Here is a 17,659-nt window from a genome sequence, read left to right on the forward strand (position 1 = left end):
AAGTGTCTGCCTTCTGCTCTGGTTATGATCCTGGGGTTCTGGGATCTAGCCCCGCATCTGGCTCCCCGCTCAGCAGGAAGCCTGCTTCTCCCTCTCCCACTTCCCCGGGCTTGTGTTCCCTCTCCAGCTGTCTCTCTCTCTCTCTCTGTCAAATAAATAAAATCTTAACCCCCCCCACACATGTACAAAAACAAGTGTAAAAATCAAACAAGTTAAATAAAAATCTAGAATCTTAAAACTGAATTAGAATATTAGCATGAACTGATAATATATTTTCTCTTAAAACATATATTTTCTAGTTTGGGCCTCTAAAAATGTTTAGCCAGAGTCATCAATCCAGTAGCAGTGAGCCAGTATGGTCTCTAACACAGTTTTCCAGTAAAAGAGATCAGGGCTGCTTAGGGAAACGGCAGATTCTAATTCTGGGGCAGGAAGTGTGCAAGATGTGCCTGAAAGGTCATGTCTTATCAGAATGCAAGGAAGTTGGTGGAAATTTCTGGGGTCCTATGGAAAGAACTCATGATCCGGCTTGAAAGGGTCAAAATGAGGCATTTGACCTGTAAAAACAGAAAAATACCTACAATATATAAAAATTCATTAAATATATTTAAAATTCATAAATTTATACTAATATTAAGAGAAATAACTCCGTCAATCTTTGAGGATGCTGAGGTACCACCACATTATTAAAAAAACTGGTAAATGATGGGAAGGAATCCAGCCTTTCTCTCTGAGTGTTACTCAGGTAAACAATTACTTGATGAGGGAAATTTCTTTATAGAAGCATTCCAACTAATAAATAAAGAGGAGATGACTGGCTTGGAAAATCGCCATTTTTCATTTCCTAATGAAATGGGGATCTAGGCCATGATCATCAACCACAGCCTAAAACCATCAGGAAAAAGCTGATGAGGCACTTTATAATAGATGGATCAGCCCAACCTTTGGGACGTTGTTAATATCACTAAGGAGAGAGCCATTCATTATAGGCCTCCTGGTGTTGTGGACCTCCTCTTGCATTTTTACCACATATGAAGTATTCCTCCCAAAAAACTGAACCTGAGTCCGATTGAGTCTCCAGATTCCACCTCCAGCTTGCAGGAAGCCCAGTAGACAGAATGGAACAACTAAGAGACCCACGAGGATGCAATCAGCAAAGTCTGACTGTGGGAAGGTCTGTAGGACAAATGGCTTATTTCTTCCACATGTAAATTGTGAAGGAAAAGAAGGGGAATGGGAATTTACAGATTCAAGGAGACTTCACAGACATATCAGATGCAGTATGTGAACCTTGTTTAGGTCCTGATTTCAACAAACTAACTGTTAAAAACAGCAGTATGAGACAGTTGGGGGAAATTCTAATATCTACTAGATATTTGATGATATTAAGGAATGACTGTTTTTTTAGATATGGTAATACATAAAATATGTAAGTTCTTTTCCTTTCAAGATGTCTACTAAGCCATTTACGGATGAAAATATAGTTCAGAGGTTTGTTTCAAAACAATCTAGTGAGGGGGGAAGTGGGTGGGAGAATAGTTGACATAAGGTTAGCCAAGAGTTGATACTTGTCGAAGCTGAGCGATGCGTGAAATTTATCGGTGCTGGTCTCTGGGGTTGACACATGTTTGAAATTTGTTATTGTAAATGGGAAAGTTATTTTGATAAGACTTTCTAAATGGCTTTTCAGATGCTGGAAAAATTTGCATTCCCACCAACAATACATGAGAATACCTGCTTCCACTCACCCTTGCCATACTAAGTATTTGCATTCTTTTAAAACTTTGCCAATCTGATAGGCATTTTGTTGTTTTAATATTAAGGCATGGTTTTAATTAGAACTTTTGCTGCCACTGGCACCTCAAAGAGCCCTTCATCTTCTTTAATCTCCAGAAACAATCTGCTCGTTTCACATTTTGTACTCAGCTCTGTGAACCCTGGCATTACAAGGCAGTGTAACTATTGGCTTCATACCTTGCCGTACTGCTGTTTCCTTTCAACCAGCATGGTTTTTATTTCTGGCTGCAATAAATACCTCCGAGATTGTCAGTTTATTCTGTGACCTGGAAAAATTCTGGATAGAAAGTTAGCATGAGAGTTCAACACAATTGATGGGTACCACCCCCCCACCCCCGGCCACTCTCTCCTTGCCCCTCCCTTCCCCCCCTTTAGCTAAAAGTTTCCTATCTTCAGTTGTTTACAGTGGTAGCAAAATTCACTTGAAGCCTTTTTCATATATGCATTCCCTTGTCCTTAAGAAAGGTACTGGCAGGGCGCCTGGGTGGCTCAGTGGGTTAAGCCGCTGCCTTCGGCTCAGGTCATGATCCTCAGGGTCCTGGGATCGAGTCCCGCATCGGGCTCTCTGCTCAGCAGGGAGCCTGCTTCCCTCCCTCTCTCTCTCTCTCTCTCTCTCTGCCTGCCTCTCTGTCACTTGTGATCTCTCTCTGTCAAATAAATAAATAAAATCTTAAAAAAAAAAAAAAGGTACTGGCAGTCTCTAGACCTAGAAGCACAGTCTCCCCTTTGTTTGTGAAAGTGAACATGTGTGACTCCCCACACACTGAGAAGGAAATATGCTACACTGGTAATTGGTCTCAGTAGGAATCCAGAAGCATTCTGTTGTGTTTGCTGCTGTCCAGTGTAGTTTCATATTCCACTTCTCAGATAAATTGTATCCTGAAATGCATTATGTAATTTCAGAAATAATTACAGAGAGTGATATTAAGTGGGAAGGAGAAAGTATGCTGTAAGTTTAACAAATTCGTTCTCCCTTTTACCATGTTTTATTGTGCATGACAAAGTGCACAGGATTAAGGTTCTTGTTGCTTCTTCCCTTCCTCTAAGTGAAATTGGCACACACAGCTCACCTCCTTCCCGCAGGGCTGGTGCCTCAGGGGCAGGTGTGGTCACCTTGTTGCTCTGGTATTCAAGGCGTGTGTGAAGTTTACTCCTCCCTGTGCCCTCCTCCACCATAACAGACTTAACTCCACAGGGGCAGTTGTGATGTAGAGGAAAAGGCAGGGCAGAGTCAGAATTTGAATTCATCTCTGTCACTTAGGAGCGGTGTGGTAATCTTGCCTGGCCTCAAAGAAATTTAAATACAGGCCTTGCTCTCCAGAAATGTCCGTTGAATTGGAATTATTCATTAAACAAATGCACGAGGCATGCCTACTGTGTGTTAATAAGGTCCAAGCTACCTAGAAATACACAGTGGCGACTTAGTCGTGATTATCATGAGCCCCTTTGTCCCTTTCTAACCGCAGCTCACGTGATTCTGGTCTACATGCAACCTGTGTTTCGGCATCAGTTCTTGAACATAATGCTGAAGTGTTCAAGCCTTGTCTTTGCGACAGCCTTTTAGGAGAGTTCCAGCCAGGGTGTGTCGGGGGGAGGTTGTTGGTAGTGTTTTCATGTCAGCTTTCTCAGCAGTGGCGAGAAGCCAGCGGTAACCCTAACTGCAGTGTTTCTAGCAGCATCTGTTGGGGAAAAAAAAATACATCACAGCTTCCCTGGGATGACTCTGGATTCCTGAATTCCTTCTTTCTGGTTGGCTCTGCAGAGCGATAACAAATGTGTGTGGAGTCCAGGTGGATATATATGCTTTAGTTTGTTTACGGTGTGGTGACATTCATCACCAAAGCTGGCCTGAAATTTAAGTGGCTTAGAATTGAGGGGTGAGAATGGAATGGTGCTCTGAGACAGCAGGATAGCTTGACGGCAGGATCAGGTGGGAGTTCAGGGGCGGGGGGTGCGACGGCACCTGCGGTTTCATTGCCAGAAGTCTCCTGCTCTTTCTGTTTTTATTGATGTTGAAGCATCTCCCAGAACTGTGTCCTCGTATATAAAGCCTCTAAAAGGCCCCGAGCCAGAGACGGAGTGTCACATAGAAGTCTGGCTCCTGGGTGAAATGGATGTGTGTTTTAAACACGTGCACGCTGTTTGGAGGTAACTGGTTCTAGCCGCTCCCCGAGCCCGAGTGTTTCCGATGCCTGGCAGGGGTCTTCAGCTGCTGGGTAGGTGGGATTCTGTGAACACACACAATGCTTTTTCTTCATGGAGTTTAAGAAGCTCTCAGAAGCACAACTGAAAAAGAATTTTCTGTGAATGTAGTAGAGTTCCTTACACGCCTGAAAGGATTGATGTCATTTCCTAAAGGGCCAAATGTATTTCTAGAATGAATCTCCATCGAATCCCTGCGACATGCTCAGCCATCTTGTAAGGTTGTGGAGGACATATGTGATATCTTGGTCCTTCAAGGACTTATGATAATAATAATCGATTCTTACTAACATTACACACTTCCTAAATGCCAGACACTCTACTACTGGCCTCACGTACGTACTGTATCACTTATTCTTCAGAGTAGCTGATACTGTATGCATTGCTGTATCCATTTTGCAGATAAAGAAACTGAGGTTCAGAGCTTCAGAAACTGAGGTTTCCCCCCCGCCCCTACGCAAGTGGTGGGGCCAGGATTTTGATCCAAGTTTGTGTCTCCAAAGCCCATGGTCTACTTCCCTGAGGTGCCATTGGAGAGGCAAGAAGGGCTCACAGGAAAATCCATACTAATTGAAATCTAGATGGTGATTGGCAATGGATACAAAGCTATGAGGGCCAGCTAATACGTGATATGTCAGAATCAAGATGCTAAAAGATCTTGGCAGATTGGAAGAACAGAAAAAGTGATGAAATGAAATACACTGGTGATAAATGCAAAACTCCCCCCTGCCACACATGCACACATTTAAGTAAAAAATCAGCTATTTAAGTCATGAGGAGGAGTAAGATGGCTTAATAGCACAGTGTGAGAGGAAAAAGGACTCAGGGATTTTAGTGATTTGCCAGTTCAAACTGGGTCAGCAGTAGAACAATGGTTGTCATAAATGCTAATGTAATCTGAAGCCATATTCATCAAGAAATGTGGAATCCATTAAGGAATGAATGAAGACAACAGGATGATGAGGGATCTGGAAATTGGGCCACGTGAACATGATTGAGTGAATTAGGGGTTTTGGTCTTGAACTATTTGAAGACCTTCATGTCTTCACGGATTCTGTCTCCCTAGAGGGGGCAGGTGCAGGTCCTGCCCATTGATGCACACGGGGAGACCTTGGCCCCGCAGAACTGTCCCTGAACCATCCCAAATGATTCAGGCTGTGCGGTGAGGTGATGAAATGTTGGAGCAGAGGCTGAATGATGTTGTGGATTGGGATTCCGGACTCCAGATGCTGCAGGGGTCAGAGCAGAGGAGCGTTGGGGAGACCTGGAGTGGTCAGGGATGGTTCGTGGAGAAACTGGACCACCACCGGGTTTGGAAGATTGGAAAGGGAAGAACATTCTAGGAGAGGACAACAACATAGGGGAAGATAAAGAAAAATGGAGTAGGCATTAAAAAAACTTGCTTTATTCATTGAACAGGAAAGGGACATGGCTTGAGTATGATTTATGGTGCTAATTGGGCAGGAGAAATAAGATTAAATAAATGAATCTGGGGTCCCATGGAACCCCAAGACACTTATTCGGGCAGGGAACTTTTTAAGGTGCCATTTATTTTTTTGCTAGTATATTTGGTAAGGTAGTAGTAACCCAATACATGCCCCACACCTTCTCTTATTCCTAAAAGACTAATTTTAGCCTGAAACAAATAAACATCTCTTTCACTTACTTAAAAACTTCAGCTTCTCTGAAGTGTGTAAAAGGAGGCTGTTAACCACTAAATTTTACCAGCTGGGTGTTGTACCATATGTTTAGTTTTAAAAGTGAAGTGGTTAAAGATAGATCAGATCATTACGTACACAGTGTCGTGGTTACCCTGAAAAGGCAGGAGGGACCCCCCCCCCGACTTAAAATTAGGTTCAGATGTTGAGACACAATACCACACATGCACCGAGAGGGTGTGGAAAGGTTTTAGAAGCCTCTGGGGAGACAGGGCACACACCAAAGAAGGGAGCACCCAGGCTTTCCTATCAGCTTTCCCAGAGGTGGGGCAAAAATGAAGGCAGATCCGTTACAGTCTAGAGATGGAAATAATGTCTTCTTCAAGGTCTTGAAGGGAGCTGATATGAAGACTATCTTCCAACCTTGGGGCGTGTGTGCATGTGTGTGTGTGTGCGTGCATGTGTGTGTGTGCACACCCAATTAACTGAAAGCAAACGTGTGCTAACTTTATGGTTACTGTTTGTCCAGGCCTCATTACCGGTGCATAATCAGGTGTTACCTTCCATTGAGGGTGTGGATGGTTCAGACCCTTTGGCAACTCTGCAGAACCCTATGGGCAGACTGGAGGCCAAAGAGGAAGAAGACGAGGATGAGGATGAAGATACGGAGGAAGATGAGGAGGAAGATGGTGAAGACACGGACCTGGATGATTGGGAACCAGACCCCCCAAGGCCCTTCGACCCGCATGACTTATGTAAGTATGAGCTGTTCCTGGGGCGGGGGTGTGAGCACAGGAACACGGTCAGCATTGGCTGGGGGCTTCCTGTGTGCAGACACGCGGTGCTCCTTGTTCTGCACACACCATCTTGCTCGGTCCTCACAACAGCCTGGGAGGGAGGCACCGAAGCTTTCCGGAGGGTTCTCATTTGGCTGATGAATGAACCGAGGGTCAGGAGAGGCTGAGCTGCCTGCTTTGCTTCCCACACACTCACAACAGGGGTGAGTGGTGGCTCAGGCACGGAGCCTGTCTCTGACACCAGCCCTGAGCCAGTGTAGTAAATTTGTCTGGTCCTCAGATATTCCTGGAATGTTCTCGATTATCCCTGGAATGTTCTGCTGTTTCAGCTTTAACAAGTTGGCTCTGCTGCCTCACCTCTCCACAGTAACCTTTTAAACAGGCCTATTATGTTCCATGCACCTGTGCTTTACATTTTCTACATTGTTTAATGCTTTCCAGAGTCTTAGGATGGGGTTGGTAGTGCTCAGTTGTTGTGAGAGTCAGGGTTCAAACGCAGGTGGTCTAGCTCCCGTGTGCCCCTGATTAGCCACAACACTTACTGCCTCTCTGTACTGCTGCTTGGGGGAGAGGGTGGGAGGGTTCCTGCTTCCACCTGCCAAATTATTGCTTCTTTCCATCCATTTTCATGCTTATATGGCAAAGTTCTTATCTCATTTATTTGAATTACTGACGCAGTTTCCCCAGATCTCCAGGGACCTTCTGTGTGGTGATGGTGAAGCCTCTTTGCATGGGGCCAGCGCTCACCTCTGTATCTAATAGGGAACTTCCTCGTTTTATTTTTTCCTTGAATTCACGAGTTTTCAATGCAACTCCTTAGTCAAATACCCATATAGTGACTTTATCTTTACATTATTGGAGAGTTGTAGAATTTGGAAGTACCTGTTTCCTAAGCCAGGTCATCACCCAGCTGGGTAAAATACAGTTGGCTAATTAAGTGTGTGAAGGGTCATGAGTATGATGCCTCTGGGGTCCAGGCACTTCTCTCTGTTTTGTGACCATTTCCATCTAGTTCTGGTGGTTAATTTACAGATGGGTGCCCCTGGGAAAGAGGGAGTAAGTGTGGATTCTTAGTGCTCAGTGATTGCTTTGAGAAGGAGCTGAAAATGAGCCCTGTCTGGGCTAGGCTAAGTATGTCACTCAAGACAATGAAGGATAGAATGCTAAATTCGTTCATTTTAGGATAACCTTCACACGATATGCATTGAAGTTTCAAACTGTACAGTGCTTTTTCTCTTTGAGTTAGACATGCCTAAACAATGAGCTTCAGTGACTTTCTTTGAAGAAACTGATTAAATGGTATTGTCAGGGTTTTTTAAAAATAGCTTTACTGAGATATAATTTACATACTCTAAAATTCAACTCTCTGTCTTATCAGATTTTGCAGCATTTATCCTAATAAGCTCTTCTTTTTTCTTTTTTCTTTTCAGATCTGTTATAATTGATTTGTAAATTTACTGAGCTACTATTTGACTTAATCTCCAGCAGAGAAATAAGTCACTGCCTGTGTATTATTTTTGGCAGGCACAAGCTAATTCTGCCTGATTTTAGAGGAGCAGGACAGGATTTTTTTTTTTTTTTAAGATTTTATTTATTTATTTGTCGGAGAGAGAGAGAGAGAGAGAGAGAGCACAAGCAGTCAGACTGGCAGGCAGAGGCAGAGGGAGAAGCAGGCTCCCTGCTGCGCAAGGAGCCTCATGCAGGACTCAATCCCAGGACCTTGGGATCTTGACTTGAGCTGAAGGCAGACACTTAACCAACTGAGCCACCCATGCATCCCCCCTTTTTTTTTTTTTAAGATTTTATTTATTTATTTGACAGAGAGAGAGATCACAAGTAGGCAGAGGCAAAAGTAGGCTCCCCGCTGAGCAGAGAGCCCGATGTGGGGCTCAATCCCAGGACCCTGAGATCATGACCTGAGCTGAAGGCAGAGGCTTAACCCACTGAGCTACCCAGGCGCCCCCCACCCTTTTCTTTAAATAAAGATTTTATTTATTTGTTTGACAGGGAGAGCAGCAGACAGAGGGAGAGGGAGAAGCAGGCTCCCCAGTGAGCAAGGACCCTGATGCGGGACTTGATCTCAGGACCCTGGAATCAGGGCCTGAGCTGAAGGCAGACGCTTAACTGACTGAGCCACTCAAGCACCTCACAGGACAGAATTTTATTGGTCTAATGAAACCTAGCATAATTACAACTGAATGAGTAGTATAATTGTAGGAGTTAATTGAATTTTGGAGTTTGGGGATTTTTCAGGTTAGAACTTTGTCCCCGAGATCAAGTGACGCTGAGAAATTTGACTTTAAGATTTTCTTTCTTTTGCAGGGTGTGAGGAGTGTAATAATGCACATTCCTCAGTGTGTCCGAAGCACGGCCCCTTGCATCCCATCCCTAACCGGCCTGTGCTCACCAGAGCCAGAGCGAGCCTCCCCCTGGTCCTCTACATTGACAGGTTCCTCGGAGGAGTGTTCTCCAAAAGGCGCATCCCCAAGCGCACCCAGTTTGGCCCTGTGGAGGGTCCCCTCGTCAGGGAGTCTGAGCTGAAAGACTGTTACATTCATCTGAAGGTAATTTATGCTTTATTATATAGTTCACTCTTGTTCTTAATAACTTTTAAGAGAGCATGTGTTTTCCTATGGGTTCTCTTAATTCAATTCTATAACCATTATTTGCTAGTATTTTTCTTTCTCTGCTTTGTTCTATTTTTTATTTTTGTTTTTTCTGTTTAATTTGTTTTGAATGGAAACATTCTCTCTCTCGCCAATAAGTTGGAGGTTGCAGTCTCCGTCCCCTAAGGCATTCTGTGAGTCATTCTGAGAGGTGTTGTTCTTAGGGGCTGTGTTAGTCTGCTAGAGCTGCTGTAATAAATACCATAGACTGGGAGAGCTTAAAGAACAGAAATTTATTTTCTCACAGCGCCGGAGGCTGGAAGGCCAACATCCAGGTGTCAGCAGGGTTGATTTCCCCTGAGGCTTCTCTCCTCAGCTTGTCCACAGTCTCCTCTCTGTGTCCTCATGCCTTTACTCTGTGTGTGTAGATGTCCCTGGTGTCTCTCCCTGTGTCCTGATCTCTTTTTCTTGTAAGGACACTGAAAGGGTCTGTAGACAAAAGGACAAGACTGATACAAAGCGAAAGTTAAGCAGGGCTTTATTTCGCGCCAAGCATCAAGAATCAAACTGACCGGCCAGGGCCGTCTCTTGCAAAGAGGAGACCCCTCCCAGCCTCACAGACTAACTTTTATAGAGCAAAGGCCATGTGGTTGAGCCTGGCCACACACAGGTGGCCAGTTGGATTACAATTCACCTTATAGTAGTTATTTGAACTAGCCTATCGCTCTGGTCAGAATTGGCACCCAAGAGGCAAGGCCCACAATTTTTGGGTGGTTAGGGAGGTGCTTTCCTGATTGGATGTCTCCACCTGGCCGAACATGTCCTTGGTGGGTAGGGAGGTAATACGTGCGCTTTCACTGATTGGACGTTTCCACCTGGCCGGACATGTCCTTGTATCTGGGCTCCGTTATTTTGCCCAGCCTGACATGTCCTGGTATCTGTGCTCCGCTATTGGGGCTATTTGGCCATATTTCACCAATTCTGTTTCTAAGCGCTTTTCTCTTGGTGGGAAGGGGCAGGTTCAATCTAAGTTTCCTGCATAAACAACAAAATGGCTCGCTCTGGCTAAGTAGGCCCTTACAGACACCAGTCAGATTGGGTTGGGACCCACACTAATGACTTAATCACCTCTTTTAACTTAGTTCATGCTTTAAAAGCCTCACCTCCAAATGTGGTCACATACTGAGGGGTTAGGACTTTAACACATGAATTTGGTGAGGGCACAATTCAGTCCATAATAGGAACTTTGACAACTTTTTCTTTCCTTCTTCAAATTAACTTGACGTAGACTCATGTAATCTGCCGAGTACCAAAAAGGTTTTCAGGAAAACCCCTTGTTAATTTTTGAAACAGATCTGTCCTATTGAGTCTTTTGCTAAAGAATAGTTCCCTGTATTGTAAAATATATTTATACCGATGTGTCTTTTTTCCATTTGGTGCGTTAGCAGCCCTTGTGCTATCTACTTCTTGGAGAACCAAGAAAGGGCAGCAGGAAGGGAGAGTCTTTGGGGTGTGTTTTTTGAGAAGTCATTTGCTGTCATGGGAGGTTTTCCTTAGTGAACACTCAAGATCTTCAAGAAGGAATATTACTTTGGAAAGAGAAATATGTATCACTAGGCTACTCCTTATTAATGAATGCAGTTGAATCTCTGAAGTAAGCAACTTGTAAGGAACAAGAGAGTATTTTGCTTGCATTTCTTGGCTTATTTATAGTATTTTTTGATGTATTAATTAATGATGAAGATCAGCTGAATCTATATGCTGAGATTGTTAACTGGTGTTAACATTTTGCCAGGTGATTCTTTGCCAGATTGTTAACATTTTGCCAAGTGATTCTGCTCCAAGTGAGTCTTCAAAAAGTGGCCTTTTCCTTTTACACCTGGCAAGACACAATTCCCGGATCTTTCTAGATGCAAAAGGAAGAGTCAGGATATATGGTTAATTTCAGGAGTGGTGTTTCGTATATTATTACATTAATGTATATCATATCAAAAGTTAGGTTTGTTTTGTTTTGTTTTTGTTTTTGTTTTGGTGTGGCTTTTTACTTTCTCTTTGGTTGCAGGTTTCTCTTGATAAAGGGGACAGAAAAGACCGAGATTTGCATGAAGACCTGTGGTTTGAATTATCTGATGAGACTCTGTGTAACTGGATGATGTTTGTACGTCCAGCCCAGAACCACCTGGAGCAGAACCTGGTGGCTTACCAATATGGCCACCATGTGTATTACACCACGATAAAGAACGTAGAGCCCAAACAAGAGCTGAAGGTACAGTGCTGGGTCAGTGGTACCTTTGTTAGGAATAGTCACCATTTAATGCTTTTCCTCTTCTTTTTTTTTCTCTGAAGGGAGATTCTTACAAAAATGGTCCTTTCCTTCTAATTCACTTACTTGTTGAGTACCTGTACATTTACAGTACATACTGTACAGTACAGTACAGTACATGTACAGTACATTTACAATAATACCATAAAAAAGCAATGAAAAGTACATAACTTTTGGGTCTGTCAAAGGCCTACATGAAGGCATTCAGCCCAGAAGTAAAGAAGTAGTTGTGTTTGGGGAGCAGACTGGTATTTATGATGGAGTTTGGGATTAAAGTTGGGGTCACTTAATGTTATTTACATACTCTGAAGAAGAATTAGTTGGAAACAGGAGATCTTATAACATGGAATTTAGAGGTACCAGCTAGATTTCTTTACCTACATGCTTCATTTTACCCCAGGAATTCGATGAACTAACTTCTGATTTCAGGAATATATTCTTTGTGGATAACTCTGTAGAAATTTGTCTAAATGTTAACTTTTGATGACATAATGAAAATCCTGTTGTGATTCTAATGGAAAATTCCTGATATAGTTGAAAAAGAGGCAAGAAATGATTTTATCAGTACATGAACACTGAATTGCACAATGCTGCGATGTGGTGAAAGTGGCGATAGATACCTCTTTGGGAGTGAACAAAGACCTAGACTTTGTTCAAAAGCTACACGAAACCTGTGTCTTTGTAAAAGGAGATTCACACCTCACATCATCTGTCCCAATAAATTCTTGATACCGAAGTGAATACTTCTTGACTCTGGAGGGAAGATTATTTTCCCTCTTAAAACTGTAGAGGTAAAGACAGGCAGAAACAATTAAAGAAGAATGTAACAGTTGAGTGTAATGAACAACCAAAACCCTACATGAAAAGGAAGCAACAGAGTGGGATAAATCTTTGTAATACACATTAAAAGGTTTAAAAATAAAAACTAAGGGGCACCTGGGTGACTCAGTCAGTTGAGCCTCCAACTCTTGATGTCAGCTCAGGACATGATCTCTGGGTCCTGAGATCAAGTCTCGTGTCAGGCTCCACGTTCAGCATAGAGTCTGCCCTTACTCTTGCTTGCTTGCTCTCTCTCTCTCAAATAAATAACTAAAATCTTAAAAAAAAAAAAGAAAAGAAAAGAATAAAATCTGAGATGGTTGGGTTGGGTATCTGACTTTGGCTCAGGCTGTGATCTAGGGGTCATGGAATCGAGCCCCATGTCGGGCTCCGCACTCGGTGGGGAGTCTTCTTGAGATTCTCTCTCTTCCTCTGCCCCTCCCTCCCTCAAATAAGTAAGTATTTGATATTTATAATAATATCTTTAAAAAGAAAGAATGAAAACTGAGAAAAGACACCTCTAACCTCTCTGGTATCCATATGGACACATGAATATTGGGAATAGGCTTTATTTGGAGGAGAAATCACTAGTAAAGAAAGGTTAAAATTGTTTTAATATTAATAATTTTAAAACCCTTCAAGCAACTATGAGTTACTATTTTTTGTTAATTTAAGTTAACAAAAATAAATGGATATGGTGCAGTGAATGTGAGGGTTTAAAAAATAGGGACATTTATCACAGAACTGCAATATTTTGTAGAATATTTCTGGCAGTATATAGTAAAAATGTTCTTGGCTGAATAAACCTAATCCTTGAAAATTAGTCTGAGGAAATAATTATAAACAAAGATAGAGCTGGATACATTCTAATTTTGTAATGCTGTGTTTCACTGATCCAAACACCAGTAACTTTAAGATGAACCATTATTTTATACGTCATTAAGAGAAAATATGCTGCTATTTAAGCTAGGTTATAGTGCTTATTTTTATCACCAAAATGAGTAATTTTCTACTTACTCCAGGAGCTGTGTTAGACTTATTTAGAGATAATTTTGAAACTGTATCACATTTCTGCATATTTAAAAAGGCACATACAAGCAAAATAAATTGGTTAACATATAAACTGCCTTGCGTACAGTCTAACTTTTTTTTTTTTAAACTAAATCACTTTTACTTTGTCACGGATGTTTGTATTTTGTATATCTGTTGTCTTCTGTGCCATCAAGGTATTGATGTTGCTGTAGTATTTTTAAAATAAGTGAACCACTGTTGCCTTTGGGATATTTTTCCAGATGACTGATGGCGTTTCTGTGCATGTTTTGACCCTGTGTTTTTCCCACTGAACCCATATATGTCTTTTTCCTCAATTAAAACACATGTCTTTGGAAGTTCAGTGACTTTCGATAAAGTCAGTAGGAAGGTTCCCGACAATTTGATGTTTGATGTATTAACAGAGGACTTGCAAGGTGATCGTACCAGCTTGTATTGCTTTGACATTTGTTTTATTTATTCTGAGGGAGATGGCTTTTTTAAAAAAAATCTTCTTTTGCACTGCTTGTCAAGCGTTAACAAGTCATGGAGTGCCAGAGGGGCACCTAACTGCATGAGATGAGAACAATGCAAAGAGCTTGGCCAGGTATGTGCAGGAGCAATAATCAATGAGTGAAAGAAAGCCATATCACAGAGATTGCAGAATGGCATGGAGATGGTTTTTGAGGTGTTAAGATATTAAAAATATACATTTTGGAATTGATGGACTAGGGTAGAATTTATAAGAGCAAACTGATAAACTATCTCAAAATTCAGCTATAGGTCACAGTCAAGTAAATTAGAACATAGACTCTGTCATAGAATATTATTCCACACTGAAAAATGGACTCTCCATATAAATATTTCCTCATTGTTAAAATAGTGTTCCATAATAGTTATACATGATTAATTCATTTAGTGATTAATATATTGAACTCCTACTGTGTTTCAGACACTTGGAAAAGATAGACTGGTGTCTGTGTTCAGGGACTCGTATTCTAGAGGGGAGGTGGGCAGAAGGTTGTAAGTGAACAAATACAGTTGCTTGAATAAAACAGATTGGGGGCTCTGACCCCTTGGGCAGTTGAAAATCTACACGTGACTATTGACTCTTCAAAATGTAACTGTTAATAGCCACCATTAATTGAAAGCCTTACCAGTAACATAATAGTTGCTTAACACATATTTCGTATGCTGTATGCATTATATACCGTATTCTTACAGTAAAGTAAGCCAGAATAAAGAACATGTTATTAAGACAATCATAAGGAAGAGAAAGTGCATTTATGGTACTGTGCTAAAAAAAATCTGCGTATAAGTGGACCCATGCCGTTCAAACCCCTGTTGTTCAAGGGTCAAATGTAATATCAAATAGTGGTTAAGTGCTCTGAAGGAAGCAGATGGTACAAAAAGAGCAGGTAGCAGGAAAGGGACTAGTTTACAAATGCTGGGGAAGGAAGGCCTTGCCGAGGAGACGGTAATGAGGCTGGGGACTATGGAACAGCACTGTAGAAGGGTTAAAGGAGGCAAAGGGGAAGAATCCAACAGTCCTGATGGTGGAACAGCAAGGACAAAGGTTGGGGTGGGAAAGCCCTTCGCCTATTTGACGAACTGCAAGCAGGCCCTCTTGTTGAAAGGTAGTGAAGGAGAGGGATAAGAGCTAGGATAGATCGTGGAGCCCTTTGGAGCCCATCATTGAGCATTGCAGGTTTTTTTTTTTTTTAATGAGTGAGAAGCTGTTTAAGCAGGAGAATGATGAAATCTGATCATGTTTTAAGAAGTCCTCTCCGATCCTGTGAAGAATGGATTGGAGGGAGCAAGAGTGGAAAAGGGGAATCTCCCTAGAAAACCAACCAGGCAAGAGCTCGTCTTGGCATGGATCTTGGTGGGAGAAGCAGAGATGAAGAACATCTGAGCACCTCTTGCTGAAGGACGGTAGAAGAACACTGAGAAATCTGAGATAACTTGTAGTTGTCAAGTTTGAGCAGCTGGGGGAAAGGCAGGGTATTTACTGAGATGAGGAAGGTGGGCAGGGGTGGGGGTGCAATATGGAAGCATCTAGAATCCAGTTCTGGACATGTAAAGCTTGAAGTGTTTGTAAAACACACAAAATACCAGGTAGGCAGTAGAAGGTATGTAGAGGGAACAGAAAGGGAAAGCCTGGGATGGAGATACTCATTTAGAATTGGTTGGAAATAGATCACTTTAGGGAAAAATAAGAAGGCCCTGGACTTGGAATAAGCTTTGAGGAAACTTAGACAGGAAGAGGGAGAGGAAGAATAGCCAGATGAGACCGAGCAGAAGTAGCCAGTGGGGTAGGAGGGAGGAAGAGACTCAGGAGGGCACTGTCGCATTTGAAATCATCCTCAGGGATCCCAGCGACAGCCGTTGTGTGGAAGCCATGACGATTCCAACTGTGTAAAAACCCGTGTTTACATACAGATAAAACAACCAGAAGAAGCTATGTTTTCCTTTGATGAAGAGACTATTAGTATTATCTCTTGTGAAGTTGTTCTAATAACAAAAACATTTTTTTTTAAACAAAAACAATTTTTTTAAAAAGGAGAAAGAAAACACACAGTGAGTGTGTCTTGGCAAACACACTTCCTGACCGACCATCTGGTGTTAAAGAGATCGGCTCACAGTGCGATTTTGTTGTTGTTGTTTGTTTTTCGTGGGTTGTGGGAAAGCCTGAATTGTTTTGTGTAAGCGGGAGAAAGACTGTAAGCACCCGAGGAACGTGTGCTGGTGCCCTCTAGGTCTTCATGATGTACTTGGTTCTTGCAGGTGTGGTATGCTGCATCCTATGCTGAGTTTGTGAACCAGAAAATTCACGACATTTCTGAGGAAGAAAGGAAAGGTGGTTGGACTTTTTTTCTATTTTCCACTTTTGATATGAATTCTAAATTGTATATATTATATCAGTATGCAACCTCCAGTTTTCCTATCTCAATACATTTAAAAGATATTCCAGTAGGGTTTTGTTTTGTTTTGTTTTGTTTTGTTTTTCAGCTACACATCCCTGTCTGATTTGGGGATCAAATGACAGTGACATATTTACATTTTGTTCCTGGGTGGCTGGAAAGTAGTATTTAATGTAATGAAAACCTCCAAATACTAAATTAGAATCTAGACCTGAGGACGATCTCTATCTAGATTTAATCATCTCTGAGGACATTCACAAGGCAGGCATTGACTTTGTTTTTAATGTAAATGTTACTGAAGTATAATTTATGTACAGAAAAGTGCACATATCGTAAGCATACAGTCAGATAAATTTTCACAAAGGGAACACACCTGTATAACCTGTACCGGATGAAGAAACAGAATGTGGCCAGTGCTCTGGAAGTCCCTCGTGCCTTCTTCACTCTTGGGTGTAACTAACATCCTGACTTCTAATACCATGGATATGGTATGCTCATATCAGACTTCATATAACTAGAATTATGTATGTTCTGGGAATCTTTGGCTCGACATGTTTGTGAGATTTATCCATATTGTGTGTTATTGTAAAGTGTTCATCCTCATTGCTATTTTGGTAGTCTAGAGTATGGCTAGACCATAATTAATGCATCTGTTTCGCTGTAGGTGAAAATCTGGGTTGTACAGTGCAATTCTGACACTTACCTGGATTAGGTCACTTTGCGCAGGTTAAGGGCCAAGTCTTTCACAAGACTTTCTTCATTCAGATACCAGCCGCAAGCTCTAGCGTTCCCATACCACCTGCATTTCTGACCAACTAACTACAGTTTAGGGAGCTTGATAATTTTCCTGAGGCTTGATAATTTTCTAGAATGACTCACAGAACTCCGAAAAGTGCTATGCTTATGATTACAGTTTTATTATAAAGGACACATATCAGGACTAGCCAGATGAAGAAGTGCTTAGGGCAAGGTTTGTGTGGGCCCCAAATAGGAAGCTTCTGTGTCCCATGTCACCTCTGTGGCACACTGATGTATGGTTACCAACCCAGGAGGCTCACCTGAGCTGCAGTGTCCAGAGTTTTTATTGATTTGTCATGAAATAGGCATGGTTGATAGAACTGTTGGCTGCATGATTGAACTTGCCCTCCAGATCTTGCTCCCTGGCTCAAGGCTCCAGGCTCCAACCCTGTAATCAGACGGTTTGACTTTCTGGCACAAGGAGCCCCCCATCTTGAGTCATTTTAGGAGAATCTCACATATGGTCAAAGACTACCATGATTGACAACAGCACTCCTGTTACATGAGCTATTCCAAAGACTCAGAGGTTGTTTGCCAGGAACCAGGGACAAAGGCCAGCTGAATTATTTTTTATACAACAGGGTTGTTTCTAGTTTGGGACTATTTTGAAGAGTGCCACTGTGAACATTCTGACATAGGTTTTTCTTTTAGTGGACCTATGTGCGTACTTCTGTTGGTGCACATTCAGGAGTGGCATTGCTAGGAT

At 42.1% G+C, this 17,659-nt stretch overlaps 1 protein-coding gene across 5 annotated transcripts in view; it reads left to right on the top strand.

The window, feature by feature from the left end:
- The window catches only part of LOC111153754 (PR/SET domain 10), a 62,506-nt gene that overhangs the window by 11,235 nt on the left and 33,612 nt on the right, over nucleotides 1-17,659 (top strand). For all 5 annotated transcript variants that reach the window (XM_022512970.1, XM_022512969.1, XM_022512971.1 and 2 more), the window contains 4 exons: nucleotides 6,187-6,412; nucleotides 8,777-9,018; nucleotides 11,123-11,326; nucleotides 16,019-16,091. In XM_022512970.1, coding sequence (XP_022368678.1) covers nucleotides 6,187-6,412; nucleotides 8,777-9,018; nucleotides 11,123-11,326; nucleotides 16,019-16,091 — 745 coding nt within the window. The remainder of the gene's footprint in view (nucleotides 1-6,186; nucleotides 6,413-8,776; nucleotides 9,019-11,122; nucleotides 11,327-16,018; nucleotides 16,092-17,659) is intronic.

Source organism: Enhydra lutris, unplaced genomic scaffold, assembly GCF_002288905.1.
Source record: "Enhydra lutris kenyoni isolate GAN:26980312 unplaced genomic scaffold, ASM228890v2 scaffoldscaffold34, whole genome shotgun sequence".
Classification (NCBI taxonomy): Eukaryota; Metazoa; Chordata; class Mammalia; order Carnivora; family Mustelidae; genus Enhydra; species Enhydra lutris.